General features: G+C 48.2%; 1 protein-coding gene across 1 annotated transcript in view; it reads right to left on the reverse strand.

The window, feature by feature from the left end:
• Positions 1 to 259: 259 nt before the first annotated feature.
• Positions 260 to 19,782, reverse strand: part of Greb1 (growth regulating estrogen receptor binding 1) — a 131,152-nt gene continuing 111,629 nt past the window's right edge. Inside the window, exons 26-35 of the mRNA XM_036171406.1 lie at positions 19,322 to 19,480; positions 17,713 to 17,855; positions 13,787 to 13,948; positions 12,117 to 12,321; positions 10,806 to 10,980; positions 9,661 to 9,879; positions 6,744 to 6,879; positions 3,783 to 3,983; positions 2,958 to 3,096; positions 260 to 1,387 (exon numbers count right to left, since the gene is read on the reverse strand). Coding sequence (XP_036027299.1) covers positions 1,224 to 1,387; positions 2,958 to 3,096; positions 3,783 to 3,983; positions 6,744 to 6,879; positions 9,661 to 9,879; positions 10,806 to 10,980; positions 12,117 to 12,321; positions 13,787 to 13,948; positions 17,713 to 17,855; positions 19,322 to 19,480 — 1,703 coding nt within the window. The 3' untranslated portion in view covers positions 260 to 1,223. The remainder of the gene's footprint in view (positions 1,388 to 2,957; positions 3,097 to 3,782; positions 3,984 to 6,743; positions 6,880 to 9,660; positions 9,880 to 10,805; positions 10,981 to 12,116; positions 12,322 to 13,786; positions 13,949 to 17,712; positions 17,856 to 19,321; positions 19,481 to 19,782) is intronic.

Below are 19,782 nucleotides of genomic sequence, written 5' to 3' on the forward strand. Positions count from 1 at the left end.
GTGATAACACACACGTCTGCACGCTTCTCTCTGGTCTGCTTTCTCAGGCCAGACTCTCTCTAAGTGAACTAAGGTGAATAAGAAAACACAGGCTGTCTCACTGGAAAGTGAACTTCAAAACATTATAAGTCTGGTTCTTAACTGGTTTGTTGGTTGTTTTTTTTCTTTTTTTTTTTTTAAAGATCCTCTCTCTCTCTCTCTCTCTCTCTCTCTCTCTCTCTCTCTCGTGTGTGTGTGTGTGTGTGTGTGTGTGTGTGTGTGTGTGTGTGTGTGTGCATAGGCCTGAGCATACAGAGAACAGAACACTGGATCCTTCAGAGCTGAAATCACAGGCCTTTGCAGACCACGTGGCTTGTTATCTATTGGGATCCAAACTCCAGTCCTCAGGACTGAACGGCAAGCTCACTGACACTGCTGAGCCACCGCTCCAGCCCTCCTCACTGTCTTGCATATCACTTTGGTTTTCATTTTTTTTTTATCACGTAAGCAATTCGGTCCTCTTTCCTTTGGAAGGCAAATCTTCTGTCCACTGCTACAATCCACATTTCCTCCCTAAAGCCCTTTGGTTTCTAAGAAAGCTGCTTTTCCATTCTGCCCTTTCTAAGAGGTAGGGTATTTACCCTGTACTGTTTTAATAGGGGCATATTTTTCTAAAGTAAAGCAATTCATTTTATCATATTGAATTGGATGCCTTTGGGCTAGCTTTGGCAAAGAAAACTTGTAGGTGATTAAATAATTACTCTTACGAAAAACGACCTACTCTTTTGTTCTTGTCTCCAGCCTTTACAGTTAAAACGTTCCTTTGGAATATTGCTCTGTAGGGAGTCATGGGAAATCCACTATGTGAAATCATCGTCACAGGCACCGTGACAAGATAACCCAAGATTCTCTAGAGCAGGTCAAGTTTGTCCATGGAAGCATATGAATGACAGCAGAGTGAGCAAAACTTCATTCTGCATCAAATGGACTTCAAGATACCAGGGCATGTGGTTGGGCCCAGAACACAGTGGTCTTCGGTCTTCAGTCCTGCCCATCAAGGACTCGTGGCTGTGGCTTCAAATCACTATCTGCCACAGGACACTGTGACTTGTGTCACAAGGGGCTACGCATGGCCATCTCTGGGTGTGCCTGAGTCCATACACCCCTTGGTCTGGGACCTTCACTAGCCTCAGTGGCAGCTGGGTCCTGACGACCCCACATTCTCAGGAGCCTCTCTCTCTCTCTCAGATGTGCCGTCCAGTGAGGAAAAAGAGCGGCCTGTCTTCCTTGGCGTTGGCTGTCTGGAACTCATCCCGTAGCCGGAACTGCCATGCATCTTCCAACTCCAGGCGGACCACGGTCTGGCGAAGGGAGTTCCGGTCTTGGCAGATCACACACAGGGTGGCTCCTTGAAAGGGCAGTGACAGAGGCAAGGAGAGAAAGGAGTGAGTTCTCCCAAGAGAGCTGTGTGGGGGTCCCACTTGCAATAACCGAACGGCTGGGTGGAAGCGCCAGGCACCCCGTGGCCTCTGCTCCTTTCTGAGCGATTCATAATCCCAGCGTCACAGATGGTGGTAGGGATTAGGCAGGCTTGCTGGGAAGACAGTATGGGGGGCAGAGACGATGAAGGGAAGCCATCTCAGCTCCAGCCCTGGGTTCTCAGGCCACAGCTTCTCTCAGTTCAACCCTGTTCCCCACTCCTGTGGGCCTTGGGCGGCTCGCACTTTTACCACATGCCCTGCCCTAGGAATTCTCCATCTGCATAGCTCCCAGCCTGCAGCCAGCCATCGTCTGCCAGGCTCTGTTCGTAGTCTTTTTTCCTTCCTCCCTACATGTGTTCAGTCATCCCTGGAGGCCTTGGCAGAGGTGTGCAACCTTTTCACATTGAGACATCACATGGCTGACATTTACAAGGTACTGAATAATCAAGTTTAAAAAAAGTCAAAATTGCCCCACCTTGATGTTTTAAATAAGTTTACCACTTGGGGGGAGTCAGATTCTTAGCTAACCTGGGCCTCACGGGGGCCCCCAGACCACAGGATGGATAAGCCTACTACACACTGTGAGGCTGGACTCTATTCTTGCTAATTAAATGAATGAGAGCAAGGAAAATGGACAAGGTCCATGCTGTGCCAGTGAGGATTGGAACAAGCCTGAAACCAACACAGAGACAGAGCACTTGTATACGATGATAGATGATAGATAGGTAGATGATAGATAGATAGATAGACAGATAGATAGATAGGTAGATAGACAGACAGACAGACAGATAGATGATAGATAGATAGATAGATAGGTAGATAGATAGACAGACAGACAGATAGATGATAGATAGATAGATGATAGATAGAGGATAGATAGATAGATAGATAGACAGACAGACAGATAGACAGACAGATAGACAGACAGACAGACAGACAGATAGATGAAGATATAGATAGATAGATAGATAGATAGATAGATAGATAGATAGATAGATAGATGATAGATAGACAGACAGATAGACAGACAGACAGGTAGATAGATACAAACATACATACATACATACACACACACATATACATACATACATACACACACATACATACATAGACAGATGGATAGATAAGTTGTTTTTTTTTTTTTTTTTTTTTTTTTTTAAAGAACAAAGCTCTTCCAGCCTCAACCACTAACAAGAAAAGGAGAAAGACCAGAGAAGAGACAAAGGTCCCTCTGAGGGGCCCCGGGCATCAACAGAAAAGGACCTAGAGGGGAAGGAACAGAGAAATAAGAAATGCCTGCCACTCACCCCAAAGAAGGGACATGTCTTTTCTCTACTGAATGATGCCTGGGGGTTCATCCCCCATTTCTGCTACATTGAGAGTTGAGGTCATTACTGTCCTCTGAGCCTCCGTTTACCCACTGGCAAAAAGGTCCTGTCATCAGAGACGCCAGATGACAGTGGCCAGTCGAATCGAGGTCCAGGCTAGGAGTATTACCTTTCAGGAAATGGAACTTCTTCAAGAAGTTGGCCCCCACAAAAGAGTCACAGAGGTACAGCAGGAGCCCACTGAAGGTCATGTCAGAGCAGCTGATGTTTAAGGAATGGGGCCTGGAGCTCACGTAACAAACAGAAATCTGGAAAAGAAGGAGCCCAGGAAAGGTGTCACCTTCCAGGAAGTACTCAGTCACACTTGGGACTAATATCCAGCAGGTAACAGGTGCTTGGTCAAGCTCAAGATGGAGTTTGGGGAAGAGATATTCATGCTATTGCCAAATCATATCCTTCAAAAAAAATCGGTTCTAGGAGGTTTGTTTGAATTCATAAACTGATTTGAGAATCAGTAATGCCTTGCCATCAGAATTGGGTTTGCACCCTAACTTCTATTTGACAGACTAACAAAGGGTGCCCTCTGCCTTGGTTTTGGCAGAAGTTGAGCATGGGTGAGCATCTGAGATAAAGGCTTGAACACAGCGTGGCCTCAGCATCCCCAGGTTCCATCCATATCCACAGGTCACAATCATCTGGAGAACTGAATCCATAGTGAGTATGCAGACTTCTGTGACCTTGTGTCACTGGGCAATGTATCATACAGCTACGTACACAGCACTTATACTGCAGTGGGTATATTCCAAATATGTAGGAGGGCCACATGGGTAATACTAACACAGCCCTGTCATGTGCAAGGGACGTGAGAGCATGCAAATTCCCATTACCCGCAGAGTTCCCTGGCCAATCCCCTTGGATCCCTGAGGGACACCATAATTCTGATTCAAGATCCTGGCACTGGGCCACCTGTTCCGTGGGTTCCAAGCCGAGTTACCTGGGGTCCTAGGTTAAGGTAGCAGTCCACAGACAACACGGGGTGGCTGTGGTTCTTCAGAGAGAGCGGGAAGAAGCGGTGGCTGTGGTACTGAAGGAACTTCTCCAGTAGGAGCTGGGCGGGAGCCGCCAGGAACGTGTGTTTACTGTCCGGGGCACAGATGTACTGGGACGGCATGATGGCCACGGAGCTGTCAGATACCTGTTGGGAAGCGGGACAGGCCTCAGGCCTCTCGGAGACACCCCAGGTAAAATACAGCAGCACAAGCATGATGTTCTGAGCTCAGATCCCTGGCACCCATGTAAACGCCAGATGTGGCCACACACATCTGTAACCCCAGGGCTGGGAGAGGGAGAGAGGCAGGGTGCATCCCTGTAACTCACTGGCCAAGCTGTCCAGCCAAACAGTGAGTTCTGGGTTCAGTGACAGATGGCAACTCAAAGGGTAAGGTAGAGAGCGGTAGGGCAAGGGATCCAACAGCAACCTCTAACATCTGGCTTCACATGCATGCTGATACATGTGGGAGCATGTAAACACACACGCAAACACACACACACACACACACACACACACACACACACACACACACACACCACACCACCACCACCACCACCACCACCACCACCACCACCACCACCACCACCACCACCAAAGAGAACCTATGAAAACTGACCAAGGAGATCACACTCATTTGTATACATTGATCTTTCCATGGAGAAAATTGATACAAAGAGAACAAGAGCCCACATAGGCTTTGGAAACCCTCCAGAGCCTGAGATACGTAAGCATCTAGAGCATTAGTTCTCAACCTCTGGGACGGAACCCCTTAGCAAACCTCTGTCTCCCAAAATACTTACATTATGTTTCATAACAGTAGCAAAATTACAGTTACAAAGTAGCAATGAAATATTTTGTTTGTTTTTTTGTTTGTGTTCCAAGACAGGGTTTCTCTGTGTGTACCCCTGGCTGTCTTAGATCTTACTCTGTAGCCCAGCCTGGCCTTGAACTCACAGAGATCTTCCTGCCTCTGTCTCCTGAGTGCTGGAATTAAAAGGTGTGCTCCACCACTACCCAGCAATAATTTTATGGTTGGGGCTCACCACAACACGAGGGACTCTATTAAAGGGTTGCAGCATTAGGAAGGTTGAGAATCACTAATACAGAGATAGCCAGCTTCTCCCTGACCACCAAATCCTTTCTGCACCTCCTCCTACAACTCTTCTTCCTTACGGTCCAGCCATGTGCCCACAAGTCCCCACCCCACCACCAGCACAGTTCCCCTGCTGCGGCCAGAGACTGCTCAATAAATGAATCTGAAACCAGAGCCTCTGCTGGAGCCCATTAATGCTTCTGCTACGGTTTCACTCAAACGTCCTCGCTGGCTCCCATTCTGAGGACTTGTTCGCAGCCTGGTGGGATTGTTTGGGGAGAAGGAGAGACCCAAGTCTCACAAGTTGTCTTCTGACCTCTATATGTGCACTGTGGCACGCACATACACACACACACACACACCCACACACACCACACATACTATACCACATACCACATACACACCACACATACCCACACACATACACATCACATACATATACCACACAAACACACGCACCACACCACACCACACCCACACCCACACCCACCCACACACACACCACACACACCACACACACACACACCACACACCCTATACAACATACCACATACACACCACACATACCCACACACATACACATCACATACATATACCACGCAAACACACGCACCACACCACACCACACCCCCCCCCACACACACCACACACACACACACCACACACCCTATACAACATACCACATATACACCACACATACCCACACACACATACACATCACATACATATACCACACAAACACACACCACACCACACACACACACACACACCACCACACCCTATACAACATTCCACATACACACCACACACACATACACATCACATACATATACCACACAAACACACACCACACCACACCACACAGAGAGAGAGAGAGACAGAGAGAGAGAGAGAGAGAGAGAGAGAGAGAGAGAGAGAGGGAGAATTCAACCCAAGAACTTTAAAATGACAATGAGGAAATAAAAGGTGAATTTAAGGCACATCACGGTCGTTGGTAGGAAGATCTCCATGGGCCCCAAGTTAAACAAGTCCAACAGTCAAGTTAAAAAAATCACAGTGGCAGTGGCTTAATCATTGGCCCTCAAGCTCTTGGGTAGAACAGACCTGCCACTCCGAGATGGACTGTTCTCTTAGAAGGCTCTGACCTCCACCTGTGGGGTGGCTGTAAGGAGCTGTTACCAGTCCAGGTCTGCTCCAGGTCGGGTTAGGGCCCTGCAAGGAGCTGGTGGAGACTAGGGAAAGACAGACGCTGGGCAAGGACCCCCTGATGTCACTCATCAGGACAAGATTCAAAACATTATAAACGAGAATCAGAGGGACTTCAGGCAGAGCTTGGCCAGCCTACCTGGCTTTTTAGGGGCTATCTGATTTGCGTTTTCTTAAATGTCTGGGTCTGCTCAGCCAAGACAACTGGAGACACATCTCTCCCAGTAGACCCCGGCTCATGGGCAGACAAATATAGCCACTGAGCTGGCTAGCCTTGTGTAGGAAGGTAACAGTTCTTTAGCCAAGTGCTATCCAATGGTGTGAAGAAAAGCCTAGGACCCAATACCCTGCCTGGGTCGGGAGGGCAGGAGTACACAAGAAAGGCTTGCTTGGTGGTCTTGCACTGAGCAGCATCTCACTGGGTGCTATTTAATGTCAGAGAGTAAGAGATTAGTCCCCAGGGCCTGGTACCAAGTATCCAATGCCCTGACTTCCTTCAAAGATGCGGCACCACCCTCCATCCCCAGGCTCCTGCTCTCGGGTTTGATACCTGGGCAACCTGGGCTTGGCCTGAGCACCTGCCTGTGAGTGCCACTTACACTCACCTTGGATGTGATGTGGAAGGACCTGTGCCCACCCACCGCAATCTGCTTCTTCATGACGCTGAATCGATTGAACCGGCAGAGCAGGAGGCCAGCGCTGTGCACACGAAGGTTGAAGTCTACATCGTCACATGTGAACCTGCGCAGAGCCAGAGGAGGGGCAGGTCTGACTGGGCACGGTTCCCAGACCCCCAGACAAACCCATCACTGGGGCTACAAGTGTTAAAACGCATGTCACAGTAAATAATGGGGTCTACCACTAGGTGGAGACATGCCCTTGTCTCCTCTCTTTAGAGTTAGCGAGGCAAGGGGGTGTTCTGATAGGGTGAGGGGACCACCCCTAGGAAGGCGGGTTCACCTTGAGAAAATGTTATCTTCCCTCGCAGAATTCCAGGCCCCTAATTCAGTCCCCGTGAGATACTGTGAGGTTCAGCCCGGTCTGCCTGCCTTTTTGAGTCCTGCTTCAGAAAGGCAAAACTCTTTGCTTCTCTTCTGTTCTTTTGGATGCTGGCCAGGGCCTAACCAGGCTTTTGTGTGTGTGCATGCATGCACAAGCACTTTTTTGTTTATTTGTTGGTTGGCTGGTTGGTTGGTTGGTTGGTTGGTTGGTTGGTTTTTTCGAGACAGGGTTTCTCTGTGTAGCTTTGTGCCTTTCCTGGAACTCACTTTGAAGACCAGGCTGGCCTGGAACTCACAGAGATCCACCCGCCTCTGCCTCCCAAGTGCTGGGATTAAAGGTGTACACCACCACCGCCGGCACAAGTGCTTTTACACTACTTTACACACAGTTTGGGCTCCTTGCTGCCTACAGTGTGGCTGCCTGCTGCCAAGTGGTGGACCTCCACACCAGCTTTCCTCCACAGTCTGAGATTCACAGCTTGCTTGCTGTCTTCCATTGAAGCTCTCGCTGGCCTCAAGCTCCCATCTGAGTCTGTTCATTGTCCCTGAGCCCCCAATTGCATCTGCTCTTAAATGAGTTTTACTGAGGCTAAGGACCCCAAGAGGGAACACTGATTTCCCCCAATAGGATATGATGGCACTCTGGCATTCTCCAAGGTTTCTGGCGACACTGCTATACTCCCTTTTAATTCTACAACTAGCAAAGACAACAAACTTGCTCCTGCATCCCCACACTGCATTATGAGTGTGACTCGGACTTCACCCCTGTCCGGAAAGTCTTATTATAATGGGGATGGGAGGCAAAATGCAAGGCAAAGGATGGCCTCACTGGACCCTGAGAGGCTGTGTGTGCCTGGAACACTAATTACACAAGGGCTTGGGTGTGAGTGCAGACACCATGAGAATGCTTCACAGACACAATTCCACTGTGCTGTTCGGTTGGTCTGTTGTTTTTTTGAGATAGGGTCTCATGAAGCCCAGGCTAGCCTTGAATTTATGATGCGCAAGGATGACCTCAAATTTCTGATCCCCCTGCCTCCACTTCTCAAGAGCTAGGACTGCCTATAATTTATGTGCTATTGGGGATCTAATCCAGGCCTTCACGTGTACTAGGCAAGCTACGTCCCCAGGCCTCCACTAAACTGTTTAAAAAAAAAGAAAGAGAGAGAGAGAGAGACAGAGAGAGAGACAGAGAGACAGAGAGAGACAGAGAGAGGAAGGAAGGAAGGAAGGAAGGAAGGAAGGAAGGAAGGAAGGAAAGGAAGGAAAACCACCACAACGCAGAGTATTTGGGTATTTTTTTTTTATAGCTGAGGCAAACAGGTTCAGAGAGAAATCACTACCTACCCTGCAGGGCTAGTAAGTGGGTGAATCCAGGCTCCAGCATGATGGCCAATCTGGCTTCCAACCTAAACACTCCCTAGTGGCCCACTGCCTGACATACAAGAACCTCAGTCAACAGACTTTTGAGGCTGAAGAGCAACTCGTTCAAATTGCTTTATAGTTTTCTTTGATGGTATGATGGTTTGAATAGGAATGCCCCACATGGGCTCATAGATTTGAATGCTTGGTCATTAGGGAGTGGCACCACTTGAGAAGGATTAGGGGGTGTGGCCTTGTTGGAGGAAGTGGGCTTTAGGGTTTCAAATGCTCAAGCCAGGCTCAGTGTCTCTCTCTCTTCCTGCTGCCTGAGGATCCAGATGTAGAGCTCTCAGCTACCTTTCCGGCACCATGTCTGCCTGCATGCCGCCATGCTTTCCACTGTGACAATAATGGACTAAACCTCTGAAACTGTAAGCCAGCCCTAATGAAATGTTTTCCTTTATAAGAGTTGCCATGGTCCTGGTGCCTCTTCACAGCACTAGAGCACTGACTAAGACAGATGGTAACATCTTACTAAAAAAAGTGATTTATTTGTTGAGGAAGCCCAAGCAAAAGAAACACCCAGCACAAGGTAGCTAGCTCACTAAGGAAAGCATCTATGAATGAAGGAATGGCGTCAAATAACTATAAAAATTCAGAACAATTATACAGCATGTGAGGATTTCCAGTGCTACAAGCAGACCTGCTCCTTTGGTGGCTGTGCTGAGTTATCTTGATTGTCAACTTAATAGGCTTTAGAATCACCATGGGAACAAATCTTTGGGCCTGTCTCTGGAAGAATTTCTAGACTGGGGTCATTGGGATGGGAAGATCCACCCTTTATGTGGGTGGTGCCATCTCATGGGCTGGGGTACCATACTAAATACAAAGGAGAAAGGGAGTCGAGCATCTGTGTTCATCTCTCTCGGCTTCCTGACTGTGGAGGAGATCTGACCAGACACTCCAGCCACCCTGGCTTCCCCAGCCTGGTGGACTTAACTCCCAGGCAAACAAGCCTTTCTTTCCCCAAGAGGCTTCTGTTAAGTTTTTGCCACAGCGGCAGTAGAGCGTAGGTCAAGTGGACAGAAGTCTGCATCCTGTACAGGGCTCAGGGCCACCAATACGGGGGCCAGACCCCACCCAAGGACCCTGTGCTCACCGGTTCTGGTTGTACTGTACATTCTGGGTCAAATCCACATTGAGGATGATGAAGTCGTGCACGTGGCACCGGGAAAAAGGCTCCTGCACCTCGCGGCCCCTTGTCTTGCTGGCCCACTTCCGCATGCCGATGAGGGCGTAGTGTGTGATGTTGGGGGAGGCCTCAATGTGCTGCATAATGTACTTCAGAGAGACATTCCTCTCAGACCAGGAAAACTCCCTGTTGGGAGGAGAGAGGCCAAGGTCCCTGGGATGAACAAGCTAGTTCCTAACTGCATGGTATGTGCCGAACAGGTCTGATACGGACTGAACCCAGCACCATCCAACCGAGGGGCACCAGGTATCCTGGCAAGTACTTCATATTTACTATGACTTTGATATGCGGAATATAGTCACATCCCATGTGCTGAGCCCACATACAGATGATGGTTGGGTTCACCTTTATAATGAATGCTAACCTGGGGACTGATACCCTTCAAAAATGAGACACCTAGAACCCCAAGAGATTTAGCTGCATGCCGAAAGACACAAACAAAATCCATGCCGAGAGTGAAGGGTTCTGGGAGGATCAGGGCCAGAACACAAGGACAAGAGCATCTTGGGAGAGCAGCAATGTCCATTTATTGATGGGGGAGGGGTCAGCTAACCAGGTATGTTTCACATGTGAAAAAAAATTGCATACATGTTATAATTAACTCTTGTATGTGTATACATTGTTTTTCTCATTTTCTAAAGATTTATTTTACATACATGTGTATATATGTGCACATCTGGGTATATATACTTGTGTGCACGCGGAGGCCATATGAACCCTTAGAGTGGGGGTTACAGACATTTTTTGAATGTCTCTCTTGTTATGTGGGTTCTAGGATCTGGACTCTATCTCATGATTCTGCAGCCAACCAGTCCTTACTGCTGAGCCACCTTCCCAGCCCTTGCATTCTGTATGTATTATATATCTCATAAATGACTTTTAAAAATCAAAAGAATCAGGTCATGGACAATGAGTCCGCTTCTGCCACATCCAGGGCCCTGGCTTTCCATCATGAGAGGCACACTGTGGTCCTCAAGGTCGAGAGGGGACTGCCCATCGCCATCTCCTATGGTTCTCTGAATAGAGGGAAGGATGTGGTCAAGCCACCTCACCTGCTCCTCTCTCCAGCACAGTCCACGTCTGCTGCATTCCACATCACACAGGAGTCATCGGCAATGACGATGAAGGGCCAAATGTCCTGGGGCTTGACCCCCAGCTCCTCCTGCCGGTTCCTCTCCAGCTCCAGGTTGTGGTAGCACAGCTCCTTGATGAGGAAGTGGGCGGCCCCTGTGGTGGCCAAGCGACCTGACTCAGTGTTCAATCCTGCACCCACATGCACAAGACAGAGCGCACACCAGACACACCAGAGCCAATACTACATATCCCTCTTCCAATGACCACTGACCATGGAAACACCCCTCTATAGTTTATACACACATTTGTAGTGATATATTGTGTACCCCAATGAAGCTTGCCTGGGGATCAGAGGACAGAACCAGCCACTATATTAAACATAGAGGTCAGGCAGTGGTGGCACACATCTTTAATCCTATCACTTGAGAGGCAGAGATTCATCTGGATCTCTGTGAGTTCAAGACCACAGTAGGAACAGAGCCAGGCAGTGGTGGCACACACCTTTAACCCCAGCATTTCTCATGCCTTTGCTTGGGAAGCACACACGCCTTTAATCCCAGGAAGTAATACGGCAGGCAGAGAAAGGTATATAAGGTATGAGGAAACAGGAACTCTTCTCTTGAGGCTGAAGATTTCATAGAGGTAAGCTAGCATCTGGCTTGTTCTGTTTCTCTAATCTTTCAGCTTTCACCCCAATATCTGGCTCTGGGTTTTTTTTATTAATAAGACCATTTAGCAATTTGTGTTACACACATTTGTTCAATCTTTTTTTTTAACATCTGAGAAAATGAGTTAAATGAATAACCTAACAGTTTTTAAAAGGATATTTATAAGAAAATCCTAACACAGGGGCTAGGAGATAGCTCAGTTGGTAAAGTTCTTGTCTTGCAAGCACAAAGACCTGCATCCAAGCCCCGGGACCCATGGTTTTTATAAAGCTGGTCTGTGTATATAATCCCAGCACCAGGTAGGCAGAGACCAGTCTATCTAGGTCTCACTGTCCAGGCAGCCTTGCCAAATCATTGAGCTCCAAGCAATGAGAGACTTAGTTTCAGAACCCAAGGTGGACTGCTTCTGGGGATGACAGCAGGTGGTCCTCTGGCCTCCACACACATGTGTATTTGCTGGCACCCACGTGTGCACACACAGTCAAACACATCAGAGCAGCTCTGTCATTCCACAAGCAAAGAATTTCATGTCAACCGCTCAGCTCTCTCCCTCTGTAAAACATTCTCCCAAGTCTCCATTCACAAAGAGCATCGCTGGTAGTACATGTCAAAGTCACCTACCGACTCCAGCGCTGTTGAAGATGCTTGGGAGCACAAGCATGATGTGATTGGGCCAGTACTTCTTATAAATGGCCATTTCATACTCCTTGACCACCAGCACGTGTAGATGGTTGGCTCCATCCATTGCATGGTACAGATTAAAGAGTCCGTGCTCATGACGGCCCGTCGTTGGAGTGAAGGTTGGGCTCTTGATCTGTTCATGACTCTGCAAAGTAGTGGGATTGCAAGGGAGGGCACGTGTAAACGTTGGCGTAATGCTTTGCCCCATCTCACATCTGCCATGGAAAGATGCAGTCGTTTCTAATCTCAGAGAGGGCACTGTGATCTGACATAGCCAATAAGGTGCGGGGGAAACAATGCTGTCCCAGTTCAGAGTGGCCTTGCAGAGCGCACGCTCTCAGAATGTGCCTGTGATTAAGCCTGGGCTAGCCCACTGGTGGTCGGAGCTGTACAGGGTAGGGAAGCATAGCCCAGTGAGGTCACTCAAGACAGATGCCCTCTGGCTAGCTACTAGCCAATGACAGCTGACCCAGATACGGGAGTGAGCTTTATGAATTTCAGAGTAGGCATCGATCAAAATCTCACTTACCTTCAGGCCTCTGAATAAGAAGCCTGGGTTTTATACAACAACCTAACTGGTGTCCACCAGCTAACCAAATCCATCACCATTTCATACTGGAATCCTGTCCTAGCAGGTGTTATTCCTGTATGCCCAAACACTCCCCTCACTATGGACAAGGACATTCCCACACAGCCTAGACATCAAGGCTCGTAAGTAGTAATGCCCAGCCTGACTGACAGCTGGTCCTCTTGACTAGCAGCTTGTCCTGTCTGCTGACAGGGGCTGGGAAATTGCATCCGGTCAACCCCTGAGGCTGTCAGGTGGATGTGGGAAGCAAGGAACCCTGTAGGGAGCATCTCTGTAAGGGGACAGACGGTGAGGACAAGGGTTTAGAAACCTGCCCTGAACTGTTGAAGGGAGAAATGAGATGCTGGGCATTATTTTCCCACAAATGACACATAGAAAGAAAGACAAGGCAGGAAACGCAACCAACAATGGGTTGTGGACTCCTCAGGGAGTCTTAGAATCTTTCTGCTACTCCTTCTACCTCAACCTAGCCAAATGTGTCATGACAGAGCATTAAAGAAGTGCGGGGCAGGGGGTGCGCACATCTCTTACAGCAAACGTTGTGGCTGTTTTTGACATAAGATCTCATACAGTCCAGGCTGGACTTAATGCCTTCACAGCCTTAAAATGCTGATTCCCCTGCCTCCACTTCCCCAGTGCTAGGATGACAGAGTAAATCATCACATCCAGTTTATGTGGTACTGGAGAATCCAGGGCATTGTGTGCGTCAGGCAAGAACCCTAACAACTGAGCCCCATCTCCAGCCCCATCCACAAGCTTTTATAAACGAATTGCAACCACCCACCTTTATAAGTTAAGGAAACTGGCGCTCAGCAATATCAAGTGCCAACTGACATAATTAGCAAGTGTTATAGCAAGGCTCGAGTGTCTTCCAAGCCCACACCTTCACCCATGTCGCCAAGGTTCAGTCACCATACTGTTTTTTGTGCCCTGCTCCAAATGCCCTTGACTCTTCAGGCAGCTACGTGTCTACACCCCCAATTCAGATATCCCCTCATTCTCTGGGACTCCCAGTCAATACCTTGTCTGTGACGAGGGGCAAACGCATGCTCTCCAGCTGACCTCCAGGTTGGCTGAACACAAAGTGATGCTCCTTGGACTTGGGGATGATGAAATGGAGTTGGATCTCCTCTCCTAGCATGGAGTAAGAGAAGGCAAAGGCGTGCAGGGCAGACTCATAGAGCTGAGGTGTGAGGGGAAAGGACAGAGCTTATCATCAGAGTCCGACTTACTTCCCCAAAGAACCCAGGCCCAGCCTGGCCATGACAACACCCGGGTCACACCCACCTCTGCCCTCCAGTGTAAGAGACTCAGAGCCAGAGCATAAGAAGTTCAGATCTTGCTACTGGGAGAGCACACGCAAGACCACCCACACAGGGCCAGAGCTGGCTCCATCCTGGATCCCAACCATGCTTGCCCAGGCCTTCCTTTCTGCTCTTGAGATTTGATCTAGAGATCCATCCTGGGTCAGCAAATAAAGCATTCATGCAGTTCTCGTGTGCGTGCGTGTGTGTGTGTGTGTGTGTGTGTGTGTGTGTGTGTGTGTGTGTGTAGACTATGGGACAACCTTGGGTGTCTTTCTTCAAGCACTGTTCACACTGGTTCTATTTGAGACAAGCTCCTTCGTTAGCCTGGAATTTGCAAAGTTAAGCAAGCTGGCTGGTCAGTGCACCACAGACCTTCTGTTAAACTACTGTGTATTAAACCTAGGCCTCACATTTATTAGACAAGTATTTTAGCGCTAAGCTGCATCCCTAAACCATCTTCGATTTTTTGAGTTAGTGTCTAAGCTGCCCCAGCAGGCCTTGAACTTGTGATCTTCCTGCCTCAGTCACCTGTGTAGCCAGGGTTACAGGCCTGTGCCCTTGAGCCCAGTTTTCCGTTTTCATTCAAATAGGGCATTTTCTGTTGTGGGTGTCCTGATAGCTGGCATATAGCGAATAATAATGGCCATGCAAACTTGTCTGTCTCAATACGCTGGGCCTTGTGCTGAGTGCCATTCTGTCCTCTGTGCACTGTCACTAACGATCCTGGGAAGGATTGCATCCCTTGGAGGCACAGTTACTACCCTACTGTGTGGACACAGAAGGTAGCTAGCTAGCATTGAGAGGTTCTGGGCTCACTCATGGTCCCTAGTCTAACCTCACTTTCCTCCTGCCCTACGTGACTGTATGTGTGTCCTCCTTTCTGGGGGTGACTCCCATCTAGCTTTGTTCTTGACCTAAGCAGCCTCTTGGATCCTCCTGAGCTTTGCCCTTCCCACTGGACAGGGCTGCTCTGTGCTTGGCACACCAGGAGCTGCGGAGGAAGGTGGCAGCCCAGCATACCAGCACACACTTCCTTCTGTCCCCACTAGGGCTCTGGTGCCATAGAGCCTTCTGGGGAGCAAAGGGATTAGACCTGAGGGACTATGTAGTAAATAAAGGTGGCAATGGGAAAAAGATTCACTTAAAAAAATAAAAAAGGACTCTTGGGGGCAAAAGGAGAGAAGGAGCAGAGATGATATGGAGCCAGAATCAGATGCCAGTGGCTGGCTGGTGCCTCTGCATCCCTCACAAGATGGGATCCAGATCCCCTCACCATGCCGAGCATGCTCTAATTTGACAACCCCCAGACTGGTGCGCCTCATGAACACAAGGCCTGGAGTACCACACCATCTAAACACAGGTGTCTGCTTCCTGCCCCGTGTGCTCTGGGCTTCCGCTAACCCAGAGAAGAAGGACAAAGGCCCTTGATTTTAAGTAATAATTCACTGTTGAAAGGTAATGTCCTGAGTAGTGGTTACAGCACATGAAGCCTCCTCAGTTTATTAAATTTCAAAAATCAAGAAAACCATTTCACCATAAGTATGTGATATTCTCGTTGTCGTGAGTGCACAGACATGGAGAAATTGCTTTGATATTGTCATTTTGTAAATTTTCTACATTTACAGGAGAAATGTTATCTGGAAAACTGTAGTAACTTAGCATATTAGGTAGGAAAATTCCCAATATATTAAGTTGGAAACATGCTGGATAATAAGTTAAGAGCATTGTTTTGGAGTAAATGGTTACAATTTTGAGAGCCTTCAACAGTTTAGCATGGAATAGATCTACAGCAGGTAGGAACTGGGGCACAGATCTAAGACTGCACTACCTGTAGCCAGACTTTAAAATTCAAGTCCAAATAAACTATACCCCCATGGTAAAATAAAATAAAATAAAACCCAGTGAAATGTGGGGACTTAATTTAAAAAAATAAAGAGGAAATAGCTTACATTTTTTGTTTTGTTTTGAATTCTTGAAACAAAAACCTCATGTTCAAAGTGAGGAAAACAGCTTTCATTTATGTGGTATTACTGTTTTGACCTGTTTAAAAATTCTTTCCAATGTCACCTATGGTAAAGTCACAAACTTAAAAATACATAGTGCTAAAGGCAGCTGCTATACCTGGGGTGGACAAGCCAAAGGCCAGGCTGAATTAAAGCCACTAGATGTCTTTTCCCTTCATAAGCAAGACAAACAGCAAACAGGGATCCTTGCCTTGGGCCTTTTCAGCTCCCTGTCATGAGCAGACGTCCCTGGTTCCCACCTGCTACAGCCCTCCATGTCCTCCTGCCTACCCTGCTTGGGTCTGAATTAAGATGAAACTCTTAAATCTAAACCACTAGAGTCTACGTGTTTATTAACAGCCAGCTCGAGTCCTCTGCAGAGACCAGTAAGCTAGGGGGAGTCCATCCACGCTGCAACCTTTCCTGCAGAGTTCTCTGAAGAAGCAAGTGGGCCCAGGGCCTTCTGTGACCCGATATCTACACACCCTCTCCCCAGGCTGCTGCCTCTTCAGGCCTCTGCATCTTCCACTCTGTACTCCAGCCACACCCAGCTAAGATCAATTCTCATCCCCAGACTCCGCCCCCAGCCCCGCCCCCTTCTGCATATGCTACCCACTTTCAACAGCTTTGACCCCTCAGCAAATTCCTCCTGATCCTTCACAGTCCTTTCTCTACCCCACCTGAATTGTAAAGGTTGACTAACCCATATCTAAAATGCTTGATCCCAAGGATCCTTCAAATCTAGATTTATTTTTTTTCAGATCTTATAAAATGTCTAAAGACTTTTCCAGTTGGTCATCCATAGTCTAAAATCCCAAAGGCTCTGAAATCTGAACTGCTTTGGGCATTGGGTTAGGGGTGACTTTGGCTTTTCTGATGAGGGATGCTCAAGCTCTGTTCATTTATAAGGCGATGATGACAAGGCTTAGGTGAGAATCCACTAAGAGCCCAAAGAGGATGCTTTTCCAGCCAGGGAACCCTGAATGAATCGCAAGTGTAGTTTTCCACAAAATACCCTGATAACAATCCAGAGCCAGATCCCAGGAACTTAACCATTTAGTTATTCACGACAGAAAGAGCTGGTACCTAAGAAGGACATGAGCATGCTGCTGGCATGCTGTAGGTACTCAATGATTCAAACTCCTCTCTCATCTATGTGCTTTCTCTCTTATCTGTGCCACAGCCATATAATTCTCTTGCCTGCTTCATGTGCCTCTGAAATCTTGCTCAGGCGCCCATCTCCCAGACCATGAACCCGAAGGATGGTAACAAGGTTCATTTGTATCTACATTCCCAGGTCCTTCTAGTAAGCAATCAGCGAGTATCCCCAGCAGTGAAGTCACTTTCGGATTCTCTAGAACCTGAATGACAGGAATGACAGACACCCCTTGTCTTGGCCATTGATGCTTGTCACAGGGGAACCACTGCCTGTAGGGTCAACAATATGTTCACAGCCTAGGATGGCAACCTGAGAGGCATACAACCCCTGAAACAAGGCCTTCCAGAACTCTCTCCTCCCACCCTAGAACATTATCAAGGGGCCACAGGGAAACAGAGACGTGGCCTGTGACATGGCACCGGCAGGAGCTGCTGGGAGCGGCCGGAGAGCCAGCTGGTAGTATCAGGTAGTACCCTACCTGGTAGTGGGGATGGAAGCCCATGTATTGGTGGCACTGTTCACAGTGGTGGTACGTGTTGTAGGCCGCATACTTGGACAGCCTCATGCGCGCCGTCTGACGCCGTACATACAGGTCCTCCGGCTTCCGGGATGTCCCTCTGTCTGCAAAGATAGTCCCAGAGTTAAGGAGCATCATCCCAGAGCAAAACCCCTACCCCTGACTGCTGAGCTCAACTGAGTGCACCATTCAAAATAAGCAGCTCACAGGCAGGCTGTAACTGCCCTGAAGATTGTCTCTCACATCTCTAGGCCCTGGTTGGAGGAAGACAGTGTCTCGGTGGAGAAACTAACAAGGGAGAAGAACCCAGACTGTGCGGTGTCACACTTGTGGACCTAAAAACACTTTATGAACTCTTCAAAGGAAACTTTACATGACTGGGCAATAAATTAACAGCATGTGTGGTCCCCAGTTTCTTCAAGCAACTTGGTAGGAATACAAATGTAACACTAGCCCTTCATTGGGGCTATCTGTGGGAAGGGACTCCCTGGTGACAGGGAGTCAGAACAGCAGGTACCTTTTATCTTTTTGGAGACAGAATCACACTATGTAGCCCAGGCTAACCCCCAATGCTTGATCCTCCTGCCCCAGCCTCCTGAGTGCTGGGGTTACAGGTGTACACACCACACCCGGTTAACAGGTAAGCTATTTTTCCTGACATGACATTTATCAAACATCCTCAGGCTATACTAATAATCCCACAGGCCACTCCCAGAAGTGTTGGCTGAGGCTGCCCTCATATACCATAGAAGCCAGTGTCCCTGAGAAGAAAAGAGGAGGCTGAAGACGGGAAAACCTATGCACCCATTTGGTGACAAATTCATAAACAGAAATACTCATTTACCCTCCATTAACCAAGCCTTCAACATATCGTGACCACAAGTCCCCAGGGTTCTCATGGGCTTTGTGGTAGTTCTTTCCTTCTACCAGCAGAGGACAGTCTCAGTGCCGAACCAGGTTCTAGTAAGTCACTGCTCACTTACTACTAAAGAGCATCACTAGAGGGATGCATCTCAACTTAGCTGGCATCTATTAATACATAGGAAGCAATTACGCCAGTGTACTTTGGGCAATAGTGAAGTAAGACATCTTACTTCACTGGCTTCGCACTGGCCAAGTCTACTCTTTCTTTCTCTCTCTTTCTCTCTCTTTCTCTTTCTCTCTCTCTCTCTCTCTCTCTCTCTCTCTCTCTCTCTCTCTCTCTCTCTCTCTCTCTCACACACACACACACACACACACACACACACATGTGTGGGTGTGTTAGTTACCTATGTGTCCACATGCTCCATAGGTACATGTGGAAGCTAGAGGTCGACCAGATGTCTTCCTCAAGAGCTTTTCCATGCTATTTTTTGAGGTAAGTTCTTGGCTACATCTGGAGCTCACCAGTTGGCTAGACCAGTTGGTCAGCAGGCCCCTGAGATACACCTGTCTCTACTGACTCCCCCAGCTACAGATGTGCATTGCCATGCTCATCTATTTATATGGATGCTGAGGATCTGAACTCAGGTCCTCCTGTGTGAGCAGCAAGCATGTTACTGAATGAGCTGTTATCTCCCCAGCCCCTGACCTTCACTCTTGATGCTTTGGTGATGTGAGCAAATCAGACTGGCATCTTCATACTTTGGGTCATGAATGACGTAATCAAAAGGCATCTTCTGGAAGAGCTCCAGGTCTGGCCAGGGGTCGGTGAGCTGCAGGTAATGCCAATCTGACTCCTCTTGGAGGCCTACAAGATTGGTAGAGAAAGGGACACATGAGACACGAGATGTGAGGATGTGTTGTTTAACTGTGCCCAAGGATGGTGCGTGGAACCGAATCATTGTTGATCCATGGCTTCCTGGGGATCCCTACTGTATTGAGAAAGCTTCTGACACAGCCATATTTCAGGAGGGTTCTAACAGACAAGGTCACACACTGTGATCTGTCTCCACCCAGGTGAAGATCCTTCACTCTGTGTCCTGCAAATGCAGGTTGCTCCCTGCCCCGCACACTGGCTTCCAGTCCTCCAGAGTTCTGAGCATGCACAGC

This window comes from Onychomys torridus, chromosome 21, assembly GCF_903995425.1.
Source record: "Onychomys torridus chromosome 21, mOncTor1.1, whole genome shotgun sequence".
In the NCBI taxonomy this organism is placed as follows: domain Eukaryota; kingdom Metazoa; phylum Chordata; class Mammalia; order Rodentia; family Cricetidae; genus Onychomys; species Onychomys torridus.